The sequence below is a fragment of the Pelobates fuscus genome, chromosome 12 (assembly GCF_036172605.1).
Source record: "Pelobates fuscus isolate aPelFus1 chromosome 12, aPelFus1.pri, whole genome shotgun sequence".
NCBI lineage: Eukaryota > Metazoa > Chordata > Amphibia > Anura > Pelobatidae > Pelobates > Pelobates fuscus.
Genome location: NC_086328.1, coordinates 104,344,721 through 104,366,899, shown reverse-complemented (window position 1 = coordinate 104,366,899; position 22,179 = coordinate 104,344,721). Strand labels below are relative to the sequence as shown.

The following is a 22,179-nucleotide window of genomic DNA, read 5'->3' as shown; positions in this document are numbered from 1 at the left end:
TTTCAAACAGTTCATCATTAAGGGTTACGGTTACACAGCTGTTTTAGATGGAAATAAGTGTTCTTGGATTGCACATTGAATTAAAGTCATAGTGCAGAGAGGAGTACTTACTGGGAAATGTTGGCTAAATATAGTATGATGAGTCCCTCGGGGCTCTGTCCTGCATCTGTATAATGATCTTACAATAAGCATAGTAAGTCCTATGTTGGTCGGTGTTTGCAGTTGACATAAAACTGGGTAAGGTAAGCAGGACTAGGCATCCAAGATTCAAAATTCAAAGCTATAGATTTTGGGGTGAATAGGGCACCAGAAAATGAAACCCTAAATTGTACTGAGTTACAGAAAGCAATAAATGAGAAGGATTTGGGAATTGTTATAGACTATATACTAAGCAACAAGGTGCAATGTTACAATGCTGTTATGGGATATTGTCAATCGTGTATTAATTTGTGGGACAAATATAATGTCTTTGTAAATCAATGGTAAGACCTGACCTTGGATATGCTGTACAGTTTTGGGCACCTGTTTTAAGGGGTTAAATAAATAGTGTAGAGCTGGACTGCAAAGTGGATTGAGGAATTGAAAGATTTTAGTTCTGCAGAAAGGATTGAAGATGTGAAATGAATTTTCCTTTACAAATATGATATTGTATCACATTATATACATTTATATAGGGCCTGTACAAGCCTCTCTGGCAATCTGTTCATTTACAGGACTGTACAGAACAAAAGCAGTCACTCATTTAGACTTAAAGATTTCACATACAGCGGAAGAAAGATTGGAATTCTCTGCTTAAGGGAGTTGTTTATGTCCGGTTCTTTACAGGTTTTTAACTAATTTGTGGATGCTTTAGGGATGTAATAGTCAGTATGTGGGATAACAGCTTGTTGATCCAAGGAGAAATCTGGAGGCCATAAAAAAAAAAAAAAATATATATATATATATATATATTTTTTTTTTTTCCTTTCCCAGTTTGTGACAAATGGGATTTATCACCTTTTTTCTTTTGAAAGAAAAGCAGTGTATTGGATATATGGAAGGCTGTACTTTTTCTGTCTATTTCACTACGTAACTATGTTGCGTTTGAAACACATCTGTGCCCACGCTTTCCAAGTGTTGTGCCTCTGGCCACTTTGACTACACTATGATCAGAGGATTCCTCTGTTTATAAGGGCCTGATGACAACACCGCCTGTATAAGGATTGTAGGGGTTTAGTACACCTGCAGTACCACACTACCTTGTGGCAATTTCCGGCCAATTACAATTTACCTAGTTATTGCTTCTTGCATATTGCTAGCAAATGTATAGATCAAACATTTCTTGGTTAAGAATGCAGCGTGTAAATCAAAACATGGCTCCTATATGGGTAAGTGTGCTATCCCACAATGCATTGTCATTGAATGGTAATATCGGTAGGAAGAGTGACTAATTGCGTGCTTCTTCTGTTTCACATGGACATCCTACTTTTAAATCTACGTAAAATGCTTGTTGAAATCTGCTTACTCCACATTTATACAATTTGTGTATGTGTAACATTCTATGTATATTATTCTACTTATAATAACAAAACTACCGGTTAATGTTATAACTGTATTACCACAATGCATTGCACATTGTGAGGGGCATAGTTTTGGGGAGAGACCGTTGTTCGTTAAGTCTATCTGTCCATCTATTGCAGTTGGGTGAAGAGATATTTAGGTAAGTATGTTATATTCTTAGTGGTGACTTCGCCAGCACAATGTATAGGTTAAATCTACACCTGCTGGATCCTGAACATGGTTCCTACATAGCTTTTAATTAACAGATTGAAATCTGCCAATGGGAACTCTGCATTGCTTTTCTACCATTCTCTGCTGCAGTTCTAAGTTGGATCCCTGACATTTGGATATTGACTTTTCTAATTGTTTATTCACCCAGGCAACTAAAATAAAACAGAACATTGTAAAATATGCCGACTGCAAATTACTGGCTGTATAACAAGTTAAACCGTTTCTGTTTACTTTGTAGTACTAGTCAAGCTGCATTGCACGATGCAGATGCCATATTGCCCATGGGTTCTTTGGCATGGTTTTAGTGATGGCTGCCTGGTACCTATTTCTGGCTGTTGTATTCTTGGCAATGGGTAGAGTCGCCTAGCAAATAAATCCTGGGGGGCAACACCCAGTGGCTCCTTAATATGTCACTGATGAGACTCCTCTTAATCTCAAGGAATGTTTTTCTCCTTCCCTGACTCCTAGGTATGTCTACCAGTTACTTCAAACATGCCAGGTCCTGCTCTACATATTGAATGAAGGCTTAGGCATTAAATAAGGAATTACAGAGTTGTAGGCCAAAATAACTACGTTGGTAATTCTCCAAACACAGCTATTCTTTATATCTTGCCACTTTGTAAAACCGTTACTCTGATAATTCATGTTAAATTATGTTAGTGTGCATGGTGGGGTGGAGGCTCACAGCGCGTGGAGGGTTGGCGGATGGAGGCTCATTGCCTAAGTTGCAGTTTAAGAATCGTCCTGTGTGCAGATAATACTGGTGAGGAATGAGCGTGCTACTTATGGAGGGGATTTATAAATATAATATTGAGTTTGAAGTATTCATTCGGCTTTGTGTGCTGAATGCTGATACCAGGTTGTTTTTAGAATAGTTTGTTTATTGGGGATTTCTTGCGTTGCGTTACTCGTCATTCTCTCAGCGTACACTCTGTATGTTACTTGGCGTTTTCCCAGAACATAAGATCGGCTAATTAATGTTTGGCTGGATTTGTCTGTCTGGGCTTTTATTTGTTTATCTGTGACGTGTGCTGGAATGTTAATTACACAAGTCTGGCGATAAGTACACAGTGATATTGTACCTGGATGGGGGGGAGGATCTCACTGAAACAAAGGTTTTACTGGACATTGTGCTTCAATTCCGTGCAAACGCCCTACTAAGTGATCTAATCTGCTGGTTTAATACAATAATTAGTGGCTGTGTATTCAGGCAGGCTGGGCAGTGATGTGCGCTAGCCTAGAGGATATGCGGGATCTGCGCTACACTCAAAGCTGCTGATCGGTTGTCTTTGGTTTTCTCTCTTGTTATTGTGAACTTTCAAACCACAAATGTATAGGTATCCTTCTATGGTCCCTGGATGGTGTATGTTTTCCATCTGGGATTCTGGGAATTATAGTCCGGTAGCAGAAAGAGTAAGACTGGACAAAGGTTATATGTTGGCTTGAATCAGCAATTACCTTTTTTTGTTCCGGAGACCCTCATGTGCCAAGATTCTACCCAAAAGAGCAATTTCTTGGATCTTCTCATGTAAGCACTGTGAGGACCATGGCTGATATTGCATTTCAATGAATTTATACCTATTTCCATAGAGATGTATCGACAGCTGTCTGCAGTGTTCAATCAAAAACCAGCTGCTGACAGCGCAGCCTGTGGCGGTAGCTTTTGCGTGGCTGGGGCAGCCCGTGGCGGTAGCTTTTGCGTGGCTGGGGCAGCCCGTGGCGGTAGCTTTTGCGTGGCTGGGGCAGCCCGTGGCGGTAGCTTTTGCGTGGCTGGGGCAGCCCGTGGCGGTAGCTTTTGCGTGGCTGGGGCAGCCCGTGGCGCGGTAGCTTTTGCGTGGCTGGGGCAGCCCGTGGCGCGGTAGCTTTTGCGTGGCTGGGGCAGCCCGTGGCGCGGTAGCTTTTGCGTGGCTGGGGCAGCCCGTGGCGCGGTAGCTTTTGCGTGGCAGCAGCTTTTGCGTGGCTGGGGCAGCCCGTGGCGCGGTAGCTTTTGCGTGGCTGGGGCAGCCCGTGGCGTGGTAGCTTTTGCGTGACTGGGGCAGCCCGTGGCGCGGTAGCTTTTGCGTGGCTGGGGCAGTCCGTGGCGCGGTAACTTTTGCGTGACTGGGGCAGCCCGTGGCGGTAGCTTTTGCGTGGCTGGGGCAGCCCGTGGCGGTAACTTTTGCGTGGCTAGGGCAGCCCGTGGCGGTAGCTTTTGCATGGCTGGGGCAGTCCGTGGCGGTAGCTTTTGCGTGGCTGGGGCAGCCCGTGGCGGTAGCTTTTGCGTGGCTGGGGCAGCCCGTGGCGGTAACTCGGCCTGGCTAGCAAACTGTTTTCAGTCAGGAAGAGAACAGAGGGAAAAAGAGTAAATTACGTTATGACTGACCAGACAATACACACATTAAGCAGGAAGACTATTCTGTAAGTCTAGTCGAAGAGCAGATATATTCCATTTAAAGTCAACGTGTGAAAAGAAGAGAAAATTTTATTTAAAAAAAAATATATAAAATGTTTTTTTTTTTTTTTTTTAAATGTTCACTTTTTTTTTTTTTTTTAAAACATGACATTGCTGAAGGAATTGCTATATCTATATAGTATTGGGGGTTCCAGGACCACCCGCAGACCTCTCTATTTATGTATTCAATCCCAGCACCTATGATGTCAGTTGGATGCGGGGGTGGTGGGGTACAGTTTAAAAAGAAGTTACACAATGAGTGAAACCCTGACTGACTTAATTATTCATAAAAGGAGGGCTTGTGGCCCCTTTTCTAATAATTCTTCTACCAGCAAGTAAAAGCCTTCATTATTTGTCAGCATCTTGTCAAAGAGGACGACATTAACATCTGATATCACCGGACCATAAGAATCGACCATTTGACTCTGCATGACATCACGGTGACGCAAGGGCATTAATGCCCCCTCCAGCATTAATGTAACCTTTTTGGGAAATGGCAAATGTATTTACAGTTCAAGTGTTTGTTGTTTTGTCAAATTGTTGACTTGTCTCTGTCGGCCTCACGTTAAAGTCCACCTGTAGTTTACTGAGTAATCTTTCTATCGCTGGCGAGTTGTTCTGACGCCGTTTTATGGCTTATGTCTGAGAAACCCTCAAACTTTCTACTTTCAAAGTGTCTGATCGTTGTTTTCTTAATTGTCCTGTGCGTAAGCATATTTGTCCAAGTTCTCTCTGTATAGAAATCTGTTTATTCCTATTAAATGACACCTTGCTTGTTTAAAGTGCTCGTGGGAGTCGGGATCCATAGCTGGGGTGTTTGTTCAGCTAGAACAATGTGTCCTGGCTGTGAAAGCGCTTGGTTGTGGTATCCATCATGAATAGGGGCAGACAATGTGGGACTTTGATTGTGTTCCAGCTGGAACCCTTCCTTAATCCAGGGCACTCCGTGATCAGAAGTCTTTTTATCTAATATGAGGTGTGAGGCTGGCACGCACAGTGAGTATTTTCAAAGATCTTGTTACAGACTATATCATTCCATATTTAAATCGGAGCTGCAGAGAATTGGGGGACTTGTAGTCTAGCAGTTATTGGTTGGCTGCATTTCAACAAACCTACCTTAAATCCCAGAAGGCAAACTGCAGGGGGGATAATTGTTCCTCAACCTCAAAAATAATAATAATGTTTATATTTGAATGCAAACCAACATGTTAAACAAAAAAGCGATCTGCACAAGATCATGTGTTACTTTGAAAGGACCACTGTAGTGGTTATGGTGCTTGTAGTGTGTTCTCCCCCCCCCCCCCCCCCCCCCCCCAATGCAATCTTGTCCGGGTTATCTTATTGACTGTTTTAATATTTTTACTTTTTTTTTTTTTTTCAATCTCTAAAAGTTATTTGTTGCATTCCCCCTTGTCCCAATTCAGAAAAGTGCTGACTTCAAGAGAAATAGGCACTTTGTAATTAATTTGGGAACAACCCCCGACAGTTAACAGCAAGAGGACTTCCTTGCTCACGCCGCTTTAACGCGCACATTTGTTTTTAATTCATGTTAAACAATGCCTCTCTATTTGATAAAATAGTTGTCTGTGAGGAGTTAACCTCGTGAGATGGAGAGGAACTGGGCAGAGCCTTAGTAACACATTACCAAGTGTGTCTATTAACCATGGGAGTAGCTAAGCCCACAGACTGAGCAGGAGGAGAGATTGACCATGATTGAGTGGAGATGGTGAGTGCTGTATAAAAGGGGGTAATGTTTTTATTTATTTTCGCAGAAGGGAGAGTAGTACCTTAGTCCAGTCAGTCTCCTTTCCTGGAGGTATTCAGCGGACACCCTCTGTTGTGGTGTTGCCTGCCATCTGAATGTTTACATTTTATGCCAAATACCTACAATGGAAATGTTTCCATGTCCTCTGTTTTCATTTTGTCCAATATTAAATGTACATTATAACATTCACTTTGAATCTTTGACAACTCATACTTGAGTGAATACGTCTTGGCAGTCTGTGGCAGGGTGGCCTGTGATATGGGTCCGTCCCTAGCCTCTCCTGGAAATGCACATTGCTCCTGTTTTCGGGAAACCCTCCTCATACATTTTGTGGGTATTTCCTGCATCCCATACAACTGCTGTCTATATAACCCAGAATAAAATGCTCATTGGAGTCTTTTATAAAGAATCACATTACTCGCTTCGTAATTGCTATTGTATACACACAGGCTTATTCACTAAACTGTAAAATGTGGAAATTGAATTTGCCCTGTTTTTTTTTTTGTTTTTTTAGATTGCCGTCCTCAGTTTAGTAAAAACGACCAATGCTGATGCAGTCTGTAAGTATAGAGACTGGCCAGAAATACCTGTATTTGCCTTCTATTCTGGCTGAACATCTGATGGTTACCCAGATTATTTTATTAGACTAGTTCAGCTTGCTCCCAAGGCAACATCAGTCAGGTTTTGGTGAGCATTTGTTGGTGTTGTTTGTTGTTGTTGTTTAGCCATTGTCTGGCTGTCAAATGAAGTATCATGTCAAGCCTCATATCTGCCATTGTGCGTTCCTCACCTTGGATTCCTTTCTGCTCTCTACCTGCAGGCGATTCTGTTTAACACCTGCATTACGTTGTGTTTTCATATGACTTCTGCAGGCAGACCGGCATGGTGCTCACAATGGAGCAGTCACCATGGAAACCAATCCAGCATTTCCTGCAGATTGCTCTACTTTTTAAGCATGACCCAGTATACGTATTTATGTAGAACCCTGAAACTGTGGGGTTCTTATTCAATTGAAGAAACTTGGTGCAAAGAGAGGAATCCTTTGACCGTATTTTAGAGAAGGCGTTCTTTGTGAACTGGTCGCAGTGCTGCCTCATGTCAGCTCTGAGTTTCCTCTCCAGATTGTCCAGAGTTCTATTATGATATTGTTCATAAAGTAATTGCAGTTTTTCCTATTTAAAATGTAGAAAGCAGTAAGTTAACCCTTCATGTTCCACTCCAGATAACATCAAGGTTAAAGTTGTCACTATTGTGGTAATATTGAGGGTTGGGTTTTGGAAACCCTGGTTCTGACCCATTAGAAAACTTTCAATGAAACACGCGGTCACATGTTTCACTATGGGGCCTAATTTATTAAATGGTGAATTGTGAAATCGCCTCTCCTGGCCTGACGGGGCTCTCCCAATGTAGGGTTCTACTCTCCCATTTCAGTGTGGCAATGGAGAGAAATGCTTAAAGTTTTCTGCATTTATTTTCCTTTTTCTTATGATTTCCATTGCATTCGCAACGATACATTACAGTGCGTTTATAGTGTTTGTGGTACCTTAGTTAGTGTGAGTTGCCAAACTCTTCACAAATGGTTTGACACAAGCACTGATCGCCTCCATTGGTTTTCCAGGGCTCATTGGCTCTCAGCTAATCCGCCAAGCCTTGTATCGATATTGACTTAAATGGGAGTGTGCCCTGGCACCATAACCACCAGTGTGCTGTAGTGGTTATGGTACCGAGAATGTTCTTTTAATAAGAATCCATTTTCAAGAAATAGCTTTAGAAATTTTTTTTTTACCGGGCTATTCACTAAAGTGAGAATTGTTAGGATTTCAGAACAAATTTTAAAGCTAAAAATGTAGAACTGGGAAAATTCAGCAACTCTTTCAGCTTGCCTATTTTTGCCTTTTTAATTTGAAATTCACAACCATTCTCTCTGTAGTAAATAACCCTGTTGGTGTACAGCAGACAAAACCTGGACGACCTGTCCATAGATGTGCTATTTGTTTAGAAATTGTTTTTTTTTTTTTTTTTTTTTACTGCATTCAGTTTTTATTTCTGATTTAACGACAATTCTTTGATTTTATAATTTTTTTTTTTTTTTTTAGAGGGGTGTCCTCTCTCTTTGGAGCTCCTGCCAGAATCCCAGAGGACACACTGATAATATTTGTGAGGTGTCCACTCTCTGTGGAGCTCCTGCCAGACCCGCAGCGGACGCTCTGATGATATTTGAGGGGTGTCCTCTTTCTGTGGAGCTCCTGGCAGACGCTCTGATAATAATTGTGAGGTGTCCACTCTCTGTAGAGCTCCTGCCAGAACCGCAGAGGACACTGATGGTATTTGTGGGGTGTCCTCTCTCTCTGGATCTACTGCCAGACACCCGAGGAAGCTCTATTTGTGATGATTGTGAAGTCTCCTCCATTCTACATGATAATTAGTGGCCTCATATAGAAACGTTTCCTGCTGTTGTCACACAAAATAGCAGACATTTAAGTGTAACCTTATTAACTGCTGTAACATTTAACATGTTCTGTGCCGGCAGGTATATGTTAAGAGATTTAAATCTAGATTATGTTACACAAATCCTTACATTGTGTTTTGGAGTGATGGTCTTGTCCATTGTGCAATAAAACAAACGAGAAACTGAAAAATATATTTTTGGGGGCAGAGGTTTTCACCGGGTGCCATACCTTAGATTTAGGATGATGCATTGCTAGGTGTTTGCTGGGTGCCGTACCTTAGTTTGAAGATGGCACGTTGCCGAGTTCCATACCTTAGATTGGGAATGGCACATTGCTGGGTCTCTGCCGGGTGCCATACCTTAGATTGGGGATGGCGCATTGCTGGATGTCTGCTGGGTGCTATACCTTAGATTGGGGATGGCACATTGCTGGGTATCTGCTGGGTGCCATACCTTAGATTGGGGATGGCACATTGCTGGGTCTCTGCTGGGTGCCATACCTTAGATTGGGGATGGCACATTGCTGGGTCTCTGCTGGGTGCCATACCTTAGATTGGGGATGGCACATTGCTGGGTGCCGTACCTTAGATTGGGGGTGGCACACTGCCGGGTGCCATACCTTAGATTGGGGTTGGCGCATTGATGAATTTTTGCACGTCCTAGGTGGAGAATTCACAAGTAATCTGTTAGTAAAGCGTGGTGAGATTCCAAATGACTTACCATGATTAAAGGAGCACACCAAGCACTATAACCACTGTTGCTCGCTGTAGTGATTATGGTGCCAGGAGTGCCCATCATAAGAAATCAAACTGTCTTTTAATCCTTTTGACTTCTTACCTGGAGTCTGCCAGACGTTGCTCCCTTCCTCTATTATCTGCAGCCAGATGTTCCTCTCCTGAGCTAGGTCCTGCAAGGCATTCGCCCGTGACTTATGAGTAGTTTATGATTTATGTAAGAACACCTACATTTTCACAAGTAATGTGTGTTTTTTTTTTTTTTTATGTCTTTTTTTTTTAATCTTTTTTTTTTTGCTGTGATACAATCCTACTACTCAAATTATTGTTGGCGTTATTCACTAAAGTGTGACTTTGTAGATGAGCATTTTTCTAATTCAGCTTATCTGGCCTAAAACTTGAGGTTCAGATAGGCTATTTGAAAGTCACTTTGCATTCCCCGCAGTTCATACTTCTGAATAACCTTGTGTGAGTTTTATTGATTCACTCCAACCAGTACCTAGTCTGTTCTGCTCTTCCCACTGCACAGATACCTACCTGATGCTATGTTTGTCATTCAGAAGATTTATGGTTGACAAGTTCACTTTTAATTAGAAGTCCTGGAGGCGCTAAACGGACAAGGTTTAATAACGCGTTGAATTCAGTTTCCCAGCAACCTCCCATCAACCGTTGCAAATCGTCTCTTAACATAATTCACCTCGCTTTAAGTGGAATGTGGTTCACATATGCAGTAAGTGGGCCGAGGAGTGCTTTAAAACCACAAGTACCCAGCAGATTTCCTGTGCTTCTATACACGGGGATCGGCTGCTGCAACCCCAGCAGGCTTTGTGTGTATGCTTTTTCTTGCCTTGTTTCTCCCTGGTAATTGCAGGGTATTCTCCAAGCCTCGAACTAGGAGTATTTCACAAGGAAACTGCTTGTTTTAGGTCAAACTTTCTGAGTAGTATAAGAAGCTTTTAGAATTTAAAGCATTTTCCCATATGTTATTTTGGTCCAAATCTTTCATTTTTCTTGTTTAATAGTAATAATAAAATTTTGTACTTTTTTAAAATTTAAAAAAAAACCATTTTTTTTTATTTTGTAAAAGTGCAGGTTTACAAGAGAAAAGGTCTTCTTTTTGATAAAACTTCCGTATTCCTCTTAGACAGCCAGGATGGCTCTTCCTGATCTGTTGGTGCAGTGTGTTGTGTGTCTTCGTGTTTCTCTGTGAGCAGCATTGCCACACAATGTGTTCGGTGTCTCACGTTTCATTAAATTGACTAGGAGGTTATCTGTACTGATCATCTCCTGGCAGTGGAACGGCGCCATGGCGAAGGACCCTCTTGCCACTAGATTAGAGGAAATATTACATACCCGTTCAGATTAGTACGGTTTCAACTTGGATGATGGTAAGTAAAGCAAATCTCAGAGGTATTTTAGCAGTCTAATGCTAGAGATTTGCAATAGTAAATCTGGTCAGTTTCATTTAGCTGAACTTAAGCATTTAGTGAATTCAACCCTTCTTTTTTTTTTTTTAACCTTTATTTTGCATTGACAGAGGATGTGACATATTTTCTGTATTTAGGCTTTAGCAAAAGCCAGTACATGGTTTAAAAGTGCGCTGTTGGTACAGAAAAAGGCAGTATACTTGGTATGTCTTATTTACACATGTGATGTAGCAGCCGTCAGCGTTTTTTTGTTGAACAAAAAATACATAAGCGTAAGTAACAATGGGTTTAACTGAGGTTGTGTTTTAGTAGCTTGGTGTGGTGGATAGTAGGCCGGGGTACCAGTTGCAATTCAACCCCTTTTTAAATGTTTTTAATTTTTGTTTTCTGTTCCTTGAAAGCATTAATACTTTTGGTAGTCAGAGTACTTAATCATTGTTGCCCAGTACTTTTTATTATCAGTTCATAAATCAGTGCCCCCCCCACTATTCGTATAACCAGTAACTCATTAACCCCCTGATAATTTAGTAACGATAGATCATTAATGAGTCTTCCTCAATACCTTTTTTATAACCAGTTGTTTATCAGTAGCCCCCAATAATTATAAATACACAATAGATAGAATAATTGGTGTAGGGTATAAAAGTTGGTGCTGCTGACACCAATGTGTTCGCCCCAAACACACAAAGTGCAAAATAATCGGTAAAAACAGTGAGAGCACACAATATAGGAAAAATTAAGATATTTTTACTGCAGGCTGTACATTTAAAGCCTAGAATAAAAGAGACTTAAGAAAAGACCATACAGTACAACGACAATCTTATAGATAACCCTTATATGGTCCCACTCACATGATGCTGAGCCACTCAAATAGCTGGCTCAGACTTAATGGCTCTTTTCAATAGAAGGATGAAGCGGATGTTTCTTAGAGATCAGCTTAGTGCAGCTCCCCACTCTGTTTCTAGTGACTTGAACCATATAAACTCCAGCATACAAGGTAAACCCAGGGGTAACAATTTATTAAAGCACTTAAATACACTAGATCTCATTATAGGGATTCTCCAGTGCCAGGAAAACAAACCCGTTTCTCTGGCACTAGAGAATCCTGGAGTGCCTCCCGCCTCCCATCCCATGTCGCTGAAGGGGTCAGGCTCCTCCCCGACGGGGGAGACCTAATGCGCATGCGCCCCAATGGCCGTGAGCGCATTATTCAATGCTTCCCATTGGGGAAAATCTAACGGAGGTCCATGAGGACGTCAAGTGTTAGATAACGGACCAAAAGTCCGTTACGAATCCGGAAGCACCCCCAGTGACTCTGTTAGCCACAGAGGGCAGACTTAGAGCTGCAATGTAAACACTGCAGTTCTCTGGAACTGCAATGTTTTACATTACAACACTAAGTGCAAAAGGGTCACAGCACCCAGACTACTTCAATGAGCTGAAGTTATCTGGGTGCTTACAGTGTCCCTTTTAATAAAAACCTATAGTCCACCTCACTTGATGCATTTCGGCAAAATCTGCGTTTCTCAAAAATGTTCAGTGTCCTTCCATTGTTCCATTCATCTGGCTTTTTTATTTGTAATTTTGGCGCCCTTTTCGGATCCATCCTCTCTGCCCGCTTCTGCTTTCTACTTCCGGCTATTATGTAATTGACGTCTTGACTGTATCCGTGGCAACCCCCTCCATTTGTGTCCCAACGTAATTGGCCGATTTCCAACATGCACTTCTCTCGTGCACAGCTAGTGACGTGAGGATGCTTCTCACGTCCTCTCATTACATTTGACTCTCTATGGGAGAGTGGGTCTGCTCTCAGAGCGTATCCTCAATCGTATTATACACCAAAGCTAAAACACATTCCTAGTAAAACCAGAGATGAGTCTAAAAAGAGCATCTTCATTGTTTCTGGAGTTCTTAATAGTAGAATATGGCAGATATAAAATGGTAAAATACATACATTAAATCCATCAATAAAAATATTAAAAATTATTATTATATTAAAAATTATTAAAATAAATATATAAATCAATACACGTCTCTTTGAAGAAAAAAATTAAGAAAGCGATTAGGGGATACCAAATATATTCTTATTGAGTGTCCCTCAATACTTTTCTAACCAATCATTAATCAGTGCTCCTGTGGTACATTAAATATATAGGTGTCATGAAGTGAAAGCTTGTTTGCATAGGCTTTAAGGGAACAATCTTTAAAAAAAAAAAAATGCCAGTCATGTCTAGAGGCGGGCGTGCTCCTTTTACAAATAATAAAGCAGATTCCCCCACACCCTTTCTGCCTTCTAATTGTTACATTGACGTAAGTGGTGGTAAATAATAGGTGAGCATGTTAGATATCAGCGCACAGCAACGCAAATAAAGATGAAACTGCTCACGCAAACCGCGTGCACTGTTATACTATGGGCATATTGCTCGAATAATGGCCCTATAACTGTAAACAAACAAGATGGAGGCTTAGTGTGAGATTCAGGGGTCATAAACGAGATTCAATTATATAGATCTCTTTATACAGCACTTGCACATGCTCTGTAGGTTTAACTCTTTCATTCTGTAGTTGGGAAATATCAGTTTAATATATTCTAGAAATGTTTTAGGAAAATTTATTTACCAGGATTGAGTTCTAAAACTTAGCCCAGCATCATCAAAACTGACTCCTGAAAAGGCACAGACAGGGCATATCATGCAAATAACATTTTCCCATCATCCTGTGGTACAGTGAAATTTAGTGTAGAGGTTTCTCACGTTCATGAAAAGTTGCACAGAATTGAAAATCACACAAATGATGCAGCCGGAGACTGAGTTACATCTCCAGCAGCATAAAGGTTAAACTCCGTATGTGTAGCGTTTCATAGCAAAATGCTGCATATAGAGACTCCATGCACCATGACCACTTCAGATCGGATCACTGAAGTAACACTTTAATAAACCTATAGAATGCCTGAAAGGTTGGTGGCAATAAGAGAATATGAAGATTGCTCATTCTGCGACGGCGGTTATAGATCGTGGGCAGACGGACGCATGTAGTGTTTTCTGGAATATTGTTCTTTGATACAGCGAGGGATAAACACACAATGAGGTACCATTTGTGGTCGTGTTTTTAAGATTAAGTCAAACAATGAAAGGTCGTCATTTTTATTTACTCACATATTTTTAGCTTTAGTCAGTGAATACACGCATCCTTCGTTGCCACGCCTGATGTGACTTTCGCTTCATAATGTAACCTAGCGAGGAGGATTGGAATTTAAAGTGACCAAACTGTCAAAATATAGGTGTTATTCACTAAACCGTGAATTGTAAACTGTATGGCAGAATGTAGGCGAAAATGGTGACTTTATTTTAATTCGTAAATTTGTCCAAACCCTTTTCTATTTGGTTTACAGTTCCGTACAGTGTGCTGTTCAGAGAGTAAACCCCTCATGTTTCCTGTATGAGCTGACCTGAGGAATGGTTATATATTAAAATGAGTTATTATTATTATTATTATTACTGCTTAGAAAGCACCAACATATTTTGTTGTGCTGTACAATGTTTTAACAGAACAAAAAATAGGTGAATTGTGGCAAACAAGCTTGGTTGCATTGCACTTGGTAAGAGTTTACAATCTGATATATTCTGTCTCTGATTAGTGGCGAAGCCCTTTAGGACGCCCTGTCTGCATTGAATGGCCCATCCTGTGTTTTACCTGTACAATTTTATTCAAGGTATAAGACTCTCTATAGGTAAATCCCAGACCGGTCAATTCATTCAGGAGCAGATTAAAAGGCATTTGATTCATTTGTACGAGCTGAAACGCGTTTGTGCACAAGTCTAGTATTTACTAAGCTGAACCAATTGGATTCCAGTATTAAAAGGTTACTCTAGTCACCATGACCACTTCTGGTGTTTGAAGTGGTGATGGTGGTAGGTGTTTGGATGTGCAGTGTTTCTGTTTGAAACACGCATCCAGAGTAATTTGCATTTGTGTGCCAGGGGCAAGTTGCATCCCTGGCACACGTGACTTGGGAAGTCAAGAACTCTGTTCCGAGCTGCCTAATGTCAATTCTGTGCATAAAATACGTCTGTTGCACTGCAGACCTAACTGTTATGCCTGCAAGGGAGAAACTCTGCATCTGCAACGTTAATTTTTTTTTTTCTTAATCCCTCACTGTACTCCTCTCTTTGCCTGCTAAGAGCTTGCCCATGTGTCCTGGGCCAGAAAAATGGTCCAATCAAAGGTCTTTCTGTGAGAAGCCTTAGATTGGAACTTGGTGCCCCATCCGTGATGTGAGGTTTGCTGGGGAGCTACGCCCAGTGATGGATTAAGGCAAGTAAACATTATTTTCAAATGGTCTTTGAGGGGATTGATGGAATAATGCCAATAAGGCATTATTCGATCTTCAGTGGAAAAGTGTTGGAGAAACCATTTTAACATTTGTGTGTGTCCCTGCTACCAGGGATGACAGGACATCTGGCACAATCAGGACATTCTCTTCCTATGCCAGGATTTCTAGAGATTGATAGTGTTCTTCACTTCCCTGAGGTGGTGACGGGTAGAAGGGATTGCTGAGATGTGATGCTTTCTGGATCTTCAGTCTTCATACAGTGGTGTTGAAAGTTTTGAATAGAGAGAACTGACCTCAGGAATAGATACAATATATCTGAGCTCTGTTTCTATGTTGACTGGTAATTCTGTATTTGTTTGCTCTAATCCTTTTCTCTCTGGGCTGATTTACAGCATTGGCATTGATTTTGAAAATGTGACTGATCATGCCAAAACATGTATCTTATTGAAGGATAGTGATCATATGAAGCCATTTATTATCACATAGTTGTTTGGCTCCTTTTTAAATCACAATAATAACAGAAATCTCCCAAATGGCCCTGATCTAAGTTTACAATGTTTGGCCTTGTTACAGACACACAGGGTGACACACACAGGCTAAAATGGCAATTAAAGTTTAATTTCCCACACCTGTGGCTTTTTAAATTGCAATTTAATGTCTGTGTATAAATAGTCCATGAGTTTGTTAGCTCTCATGTGGATGCACTGAGCAGGTTAGAGACCGAGCCATGGGGAACAGAAAAGAACTGTCAAAAGACCAGCGTAACAAGGTAATGGAACTTTATAAGGATATAAAAAGATATCCAAAGCCTTGAAAATGCCAGTCAGTACTGTTCAATCACTTATTAAGCAGTGGACAATTCGTGGATCTCTTGATACCAAATCAAGGTCAGGTAGACCAAGAAAGATTTCAGCCACAACTGCCAGAATAAATGTTTGGTACACAAAGAAAAACCCACAGGTAACCTCAGGAAAAATACAGGCTGCTCTGGAAAAAGACGTAATGGAAGTTTCAAGGAGCACAATACGACGAGCTTGAACAAACATGAGCTGCATGGCCGAGTAGCCAGAAAGAAGCCTTTAATGCCACAAAATAAGCCCGGTTACAATATGCCCGACAACACCTTGACCCGCCTCACAGCTTCTGGCGCACTGGGATTTGGAGTGACAAGACCACAATAGAGCTTTACGGTCACAACCATAAGCGCTATGTTTGGAGAGGTGTTAACAAGGCCTATAGTGAAAAGAAAACCATCCCCACTATGAAGCATGGCGGTGACTCACTTATGTTTTGGGTGTGTGAACTCTTAAGGTACGGGGAGTTTTGTGAAAATTGATGGCAAGATGAATGCAGCATGCACAAGGCCAGGTTGACCCTCCAGTGGTTACAGCAGAAAAGGTAAAGGTTCTGGAGTGGTCATCAGTTTCCTGACGTTAATATCATCGAGCCGCTCTGGAAATATCTCAAACGTGTGGTTCCTGCAAGATGACCAAAGCCTTTGAATTGCCAAGACTAATTGGCAGCCATACCACCTGCAAGAATTAGGGGCCTCATAGACTACTATTACAAAAGACTGCATGCGGTCATTGATGTAAAGGGGACAATACACCCTATCAAGAACTAAGGGTATGAAGACTTTTTATTGTATTTTTTTATTTTTTCTTCTTCTTCTTTGTTGCCATGTTTTGTTTTATGATTGTGCCATTCTGGTATAACCTACTGTTGAATATGAATCCCATAAGAAATGTTTTTTGCCTGCTCACACATGTTTTGTTTAAAAATTGTACATATTAACAATTCTCCAAGGGTATGCCAACTTTTGAGCACAACTATGTGTACACGTTAATTCCACATTTCTGCACTCCCTTTTCACAATTCCTTACCAAGGTGCACATGCAACCTTACATCAATAAGTTACCTTGTAAGAGTATTCAGTGGTCTTTTTACAATTTTCACTTTATCCCAAAAGCTGTTACTATATTGTTTCAGTCCTTGTTTGTATGTATGGATATGTGTGTGTATGTATATATATTTTGTGTGTGTAGAAAGACCATTAGGCCTGAATTTGTGGGAGGAGTAAGTCCCCCTACTTAAACTCCCAGCCCCTACTCACTTCTGCTGTTCAAGTTGATTGTCAGCTGTCTATCTCCATAGCAACCAGCACTTCCGGTCCGAGATTACCGCCAAACCGCTCCAGTCTCCAGCAGTAGAGGTGTCCAGCTAAATCCTCCGTCCATCCGTTCTGCAGCCCTGCCACCCGGATTCTCCCCGGTCGCGGTATCCGGTTTCCGCTCACGTAAGCTTGTGAGGGTAATAGCGTTCGGCTATTTCCCTCCGCTCGGGCCTAAAAACGTAGGGGTAGGCTCCGTTCATGCTCTTCTGCGGTTCGTGCAAATAAATTAGTCGAACGCTGGTTATACTTACGTTTCATGGGTCCTTCGTGCTGTCTAAACTGCCGACCCTTGTTCGTGTAAAGTTCATTAAAATTCTTGTCTACCGTTCGTTCATACAAACTATGTACATGTATACTTAACCGTTCATTTAGCGGTTCGTGTAATTTTCTGTTCGTTTAAAAATCTGTTCCCTCACACACTTACCCGTTCGTGCACTTCTGCTGTTCGTGTGGAATTAGCCGGATGCAGACGATACTTAAGCTTCAGTGGGTCCCCCGATCGGTCTAAATTGCCGACCCTTGTTCGTGCAATTATCAGCTTTCGTTCGTACAAATAAAACTAACAAATATTTATACTTACCCGTTCGGTTACTTAGCTGCTTGTATTAAATCTGTCGAAATTAGTTCCAAAAAAAATCTGTTTATTACTGCAACCATTTACTACTACGTCTGTGGTTCTTGGTTTAATTATGTTTAAAATATAAGATCCTCAGATGTATGACATTTTTCTCAGAACTCGGTTATTTGTTCCAAGGCCTTTTTTGTGTTAACACTCTGTGTTTTAAGTTGTGTTAAATACTTAATAAATTCTTCTGACACCCAACTACTTTGGCGGAGTTTTCCAACTCCACGCCATCACAGAACATATATATTTTAATATGTAGCACGGTCCTCTGGGGGAATTTCCGAAACCCTAAATGTTTTCATATTATTCTCTATAGCTTACGCAGACAATCTTGCCTCTGTTACATTTTCTTTTGGTCTCCACAGATTGTACGTTTGTCTTGTATTACTGCATAAGTTGTCAAATCCAAGTTCTTGTATTTACAATCCAGGTATAGTATTTACTCACTTCAGTTTTAATCAGCCCAAGGCCTCAGGCAACCTTCACTCTAAACTTGTCACAAACGTACGGCCCCTCTACTCTCGTATCATTTATGTCCAGTTAACACGGTCCTCTGGGGGAAATTGTTAATTAATATATAATGTTATAACCACTTCTATTTTAATAATTGTACTTTGGTTTTAATCCCTAGCTCCAACATTATTCTAGGCCTCCTCCGGTTTTCTCCGGACAAACCACTTACGCTCATCCAAGTACCTGTACAACAAATCATGGTATAGTATGCTACTCATTACGGGACTCTCAAGGGGTCTCGTAGCCATCCCCTCAGGCATGCTTGACTGTCTCAACCTCTTGTCAGCCTGCCAAGACCCAGTATCCACAGACACTCTCCTTTCCTCTGAAATCTTACACGGTTTCATGATCTGCCCCTTCACCTCCTCACATTTTTCTTCCTGGTGCATTAATCCCGTTGGTATAGCTGTGCACAAATATTCTAATAAAAAAAACGCCTGATTATCGCTTTATCGGCACCGCACGCCTCTTTTGTTCCCAGCATTAACTCACTCATACCCACAGAATAATTTTCATTACAGTACGTAAAAATTAACGATGCAATATTTTTCCGCACGACTCCCTTTCGGGTCTAGAAACAGCCCTAAATTGTTTGATATATCCGCAGAAACTCTATGCTGGCTGCTTTTAAACATTCTCAGGTGTCACTCAGTCATTCACTATTTGGACGAATTCCTACTGATAGAACCAGGCGCACGTACACCCACTAATATCCTCAGCATCATCACTTTTTTTCCACACTCTGGGTACCCATATCACCCTCCAAAACCATCGACTCCACTAATAAACTAACCTTCTTGGGAATCGAGCTTGAGAGGGGAGATAGACATGTTCCTGCGGAGTGTTGCATGCACCTGAAGGGAACTTCAGTCCCTATTGGGGTCCCGAAATTTTGTGATGCGCATCATTCCGCAGGGAAGGTCATTCTTATCCAGGCTTCTCTGACTGCTTCACGGGGTACCGGACTCCTGCCCAAATTCATTGGACCAGCATGCCAAGGCTGACCTACTCATGTGGGGGGAAGTTTTTGGCTGAGTGGAACGGTATCTCCATGTTTACCCCCCCCCCCTCTCTCCGACTCCTCACCCATTATTCACACAGACGCTGCAGCCAACACTGGTTTCGCAGCTGTCTTCGGTAATCACTGGTTCAGGGGTCACTGGCCTGCTGAGACGGATGCCTTGCCAGGATTCAGGGAGATTTCAGCCCTATTTGAAATTTATCCCATCGTGGCGGCCGAACACACACCTGGGGTCATCTCTGGTCTGGCAAGGCAGTAAAATGCTATTCCGACAAGGGGCGCTCATCCTCCCTTACCATCATGCGGATGATTCGCAAGCTGACCTGGCTGGCAGCAACCGTCCAGTTCCACTTAGTCTGTGTTCACATCCCGGGTATCCACAACACGGCTGCTGAAACTCTGTCTCACTCTCAATTCCAGGTATTCATCCAGGCACTCCCTACGGCCTGTCAGCCATCCAAGACACCACGGTTTCACAAACTAATCCTGGATTGAACGCACTAATGCACCGCGCTAGGACTCTCACACACCAAGCACTATCACCTAACACAGCTGTCACCTACAGTAGGGCACTTACCATTTTTAATAAATTCACAGCAGATTTCGGATTACAAGGTGATTTTTCTACTCAAACTATGGTGGCTTTTGCCACCTCCTGCCACTTACATTTAAAACTTTCTCACAATACCATTAAACTATATCTCACGGGGGTTCAGCACCACAGTCTTACTAATTTCCCTAACACCCCCTAAGAAAGTCTTAAAGGGTATCTCAAATGTTTCTGTTCCACTTACCACCACCAGACTACCAATAGATGGGCCTATCTTTAGTTTACTCCGCAATCTACTCAATGAATCCCCATTCGATCCCAGCACGGAACTGGTGATCAAGTCTGCAATTTATCTAGCTTTTTAAGGTTTCCTCAGACCCAGAGAATTCAGTTGTTTGTCAAGGCGATATCACACACCGCCTCAAAACCTCACACCTCACTAGGGTGGAGGATCACTAGGTGTCGCCTTTTGGGTGTGCCCATTATGGCGGGGTGTTGCCTGTGTGTTGATTGGCCGGGCAGAGGCGCCCGTGTACTTGGGCCTATCGCAGCGTCTGCTATGTGCGTGGTCATGAGCTGTGGGGATTCATCTTAAGGCGACTTGGGGGGCTAGCGGTGTCGCTTCCTGTCTGTGTGGGGCTCCGTCTACTGGTCGTTCCTTTATCTGTGCGCAATTGTTCTGTCAATGCGTGTTCCGATCCAGTTCAGGGTATGGGTCAATCATGTCTGGCTTGGGTCTGAGGTGGGGATGGGGGGGGGGGGGGGGGGGTGAGGAGGGAGTGAAGAGAAGGAGGGGGGGTATAGCTGAGAAAGAGGTGGAAGAGGAAGTGTAGAGATGTGGGGTGGATGAGGACCATGGTTTGAGTATAGGTTTCAGGGGGTTGTTCTGTCTGCGCCAATGTACAGAAGCCAGGGGGTCCACATCAGGTTGCATTTCTTTGTGCGGCCTTGGAAGGATGCTGTCATAGCTTCCATGGTGCGGATTTCTCCTACCCTATCCACCCATATATATATACACACACACACACACACACATTATGTCCTTCATAAAAAAAAGTTATTTTGGCTAATTCAGCAAGAAAGATACATTTTGAATTCTCGTTGTTTGTTTTTTATGTTATGATCTGAAACTCTGCCCAACCTGAAGCCTGTAAACCCCCAGAGAGGATAATGGTAATGTTTAAATAAATAATCTATGCATATTAAGTATAGCGTCTAGAGTTGCTGAGCTGGTTTATTTGAATTGTGGTGCTATGGTATCAGACGTCAAAAGTGCGCATTGCATGACAGGGAGAAGAAGGTAACCTGATCTGGGCTTCTGAATCTGACCACCTTACATAACAAGAAAGAAATGGCACAAAGGGCAGGATTGGAAGACTGAGGTGCAATGTGAGTGAGAATATGTGCAGAAAGAGTAGCAGATACATAGAACAGCCTTTCAGTGGAAGCAGTAAAGGCTGACCGTAATATTTAAAGGGCAGTAGATACCTGGAATAGCCTTCCAGGGGTAGCAGGAAAAGTCATGTGATCTAAAAAGGGTAGTAGATACACGGAACAGCCCTCCAGTGGAAGCAATAAAGGTTAATCAAGTACACCGTGATTTCCATAGTACATCTGATCATTTTAATCCGTTAAAGAAATGAAGGAAAGCGAGGGCAAGTTTTAATTGAGAAATAACACTTAGAAACCTATTCTTTTTTTTTTTTTTTATGTGTGTTTTATATTTGTGGTGTAAATGTCATATATCAAATACTTGCCCTGTGCAGCCCAGGCACATGCAGAGTACCTCTGATATAAATAACATAATATTGATGTCTTATGAGAATCTATTCATATATTAATCAATGGTTAATAGCGTGCCATCACTGAATAAAGTCATTTACTGAGTGATGGTGCCATCTTGTGGTGGTTCCATGTACATGCAGAATTGGTTTCTCATTTGAAATTCTGTTTGCACAGATAGGTCATTTAAAAAAAAAAAAAAAAAAAAAAAAAAAATAACCTCTCCGTAGTAAATTGCTGATGTTTTCCAGTACGACAGCTGTTTACATGGCTGGGAAGCACAAAATAGGTTTATGGGAGGTTTACCTAGAAAAGTGTTATGATAAAGTACTTTGGGTTCCTGAATACCGGATCACTGTTTCACAGACTTTGCGAAGTGCTGGAAATTATTGCAACCTTGCCCACCTCATACAGTCACCATCAGGCCCTAAATAATCCTTCATGTATAGAGGAATTCTAATAGTGTGAGGTTTACCCAGCTCTAGGGTAATGGATTGATTTCTGAGAGAAACATTATACAGTTCTGACTTTTTTAGGGCAGCAAACTTGATATGTCTTGGGTGGTTTTTATTGAATAATCTGATTTTGCTGTATTATTACATGTGT

General features: G+C 41.8%; 2 protein-coding genes across 5 annotated transcripts in view; one reads left to right on the top strand and one right to left on the bottom strand.

The window, feature by feature from the left end:
• Window positions 1-22,179, top strand: part of STK33 (serine/threonine kinase 33) — a 51,405-nt gene that overhangs the window by 5,500 nt on the left and 23,726 nt on the right. For 2 of the 4 annotated variants that reach the window (XM_063437654.1, XM_063437651.1), the window contains exon 1: window positions 4,680-4,703. The exons of 1 other annotated variant lie outside the window; for it this stretch is intronic. In XM_063437654.1, coding sequence (XP_063293724.1) covers window positions 4,695-4,703 — 9 coding nt within the window. In that variant the 5' untranslated portion in view covers window positions 4,680-4,694. Of the gene's footprint in view, window positions 1-4,679; window positions 4,704-5,862; window positions 5,928-22,179 lie in introns of those variants that run through there. One more of the 4 variants, XM_063437652.1, reaches the window with a different exon arrangement.
• On the bottom strand, window positions 3,392-4,656 carry LOC134578534 (uncharacterized). Its single transcript, XM_063437515.1, has 2 exons — window positions 4,531-4,656; window positions 3,392-4,075 (listed from the first exon to the last, which is right to left on the bottom strand). Exons 1-2 carry the CDS (start codon window positions 4,654-4,656, stop codon window positions 3,392-3,394), a joined length of 810 nt encoding a protein of 269 aa, XP_063293585.1.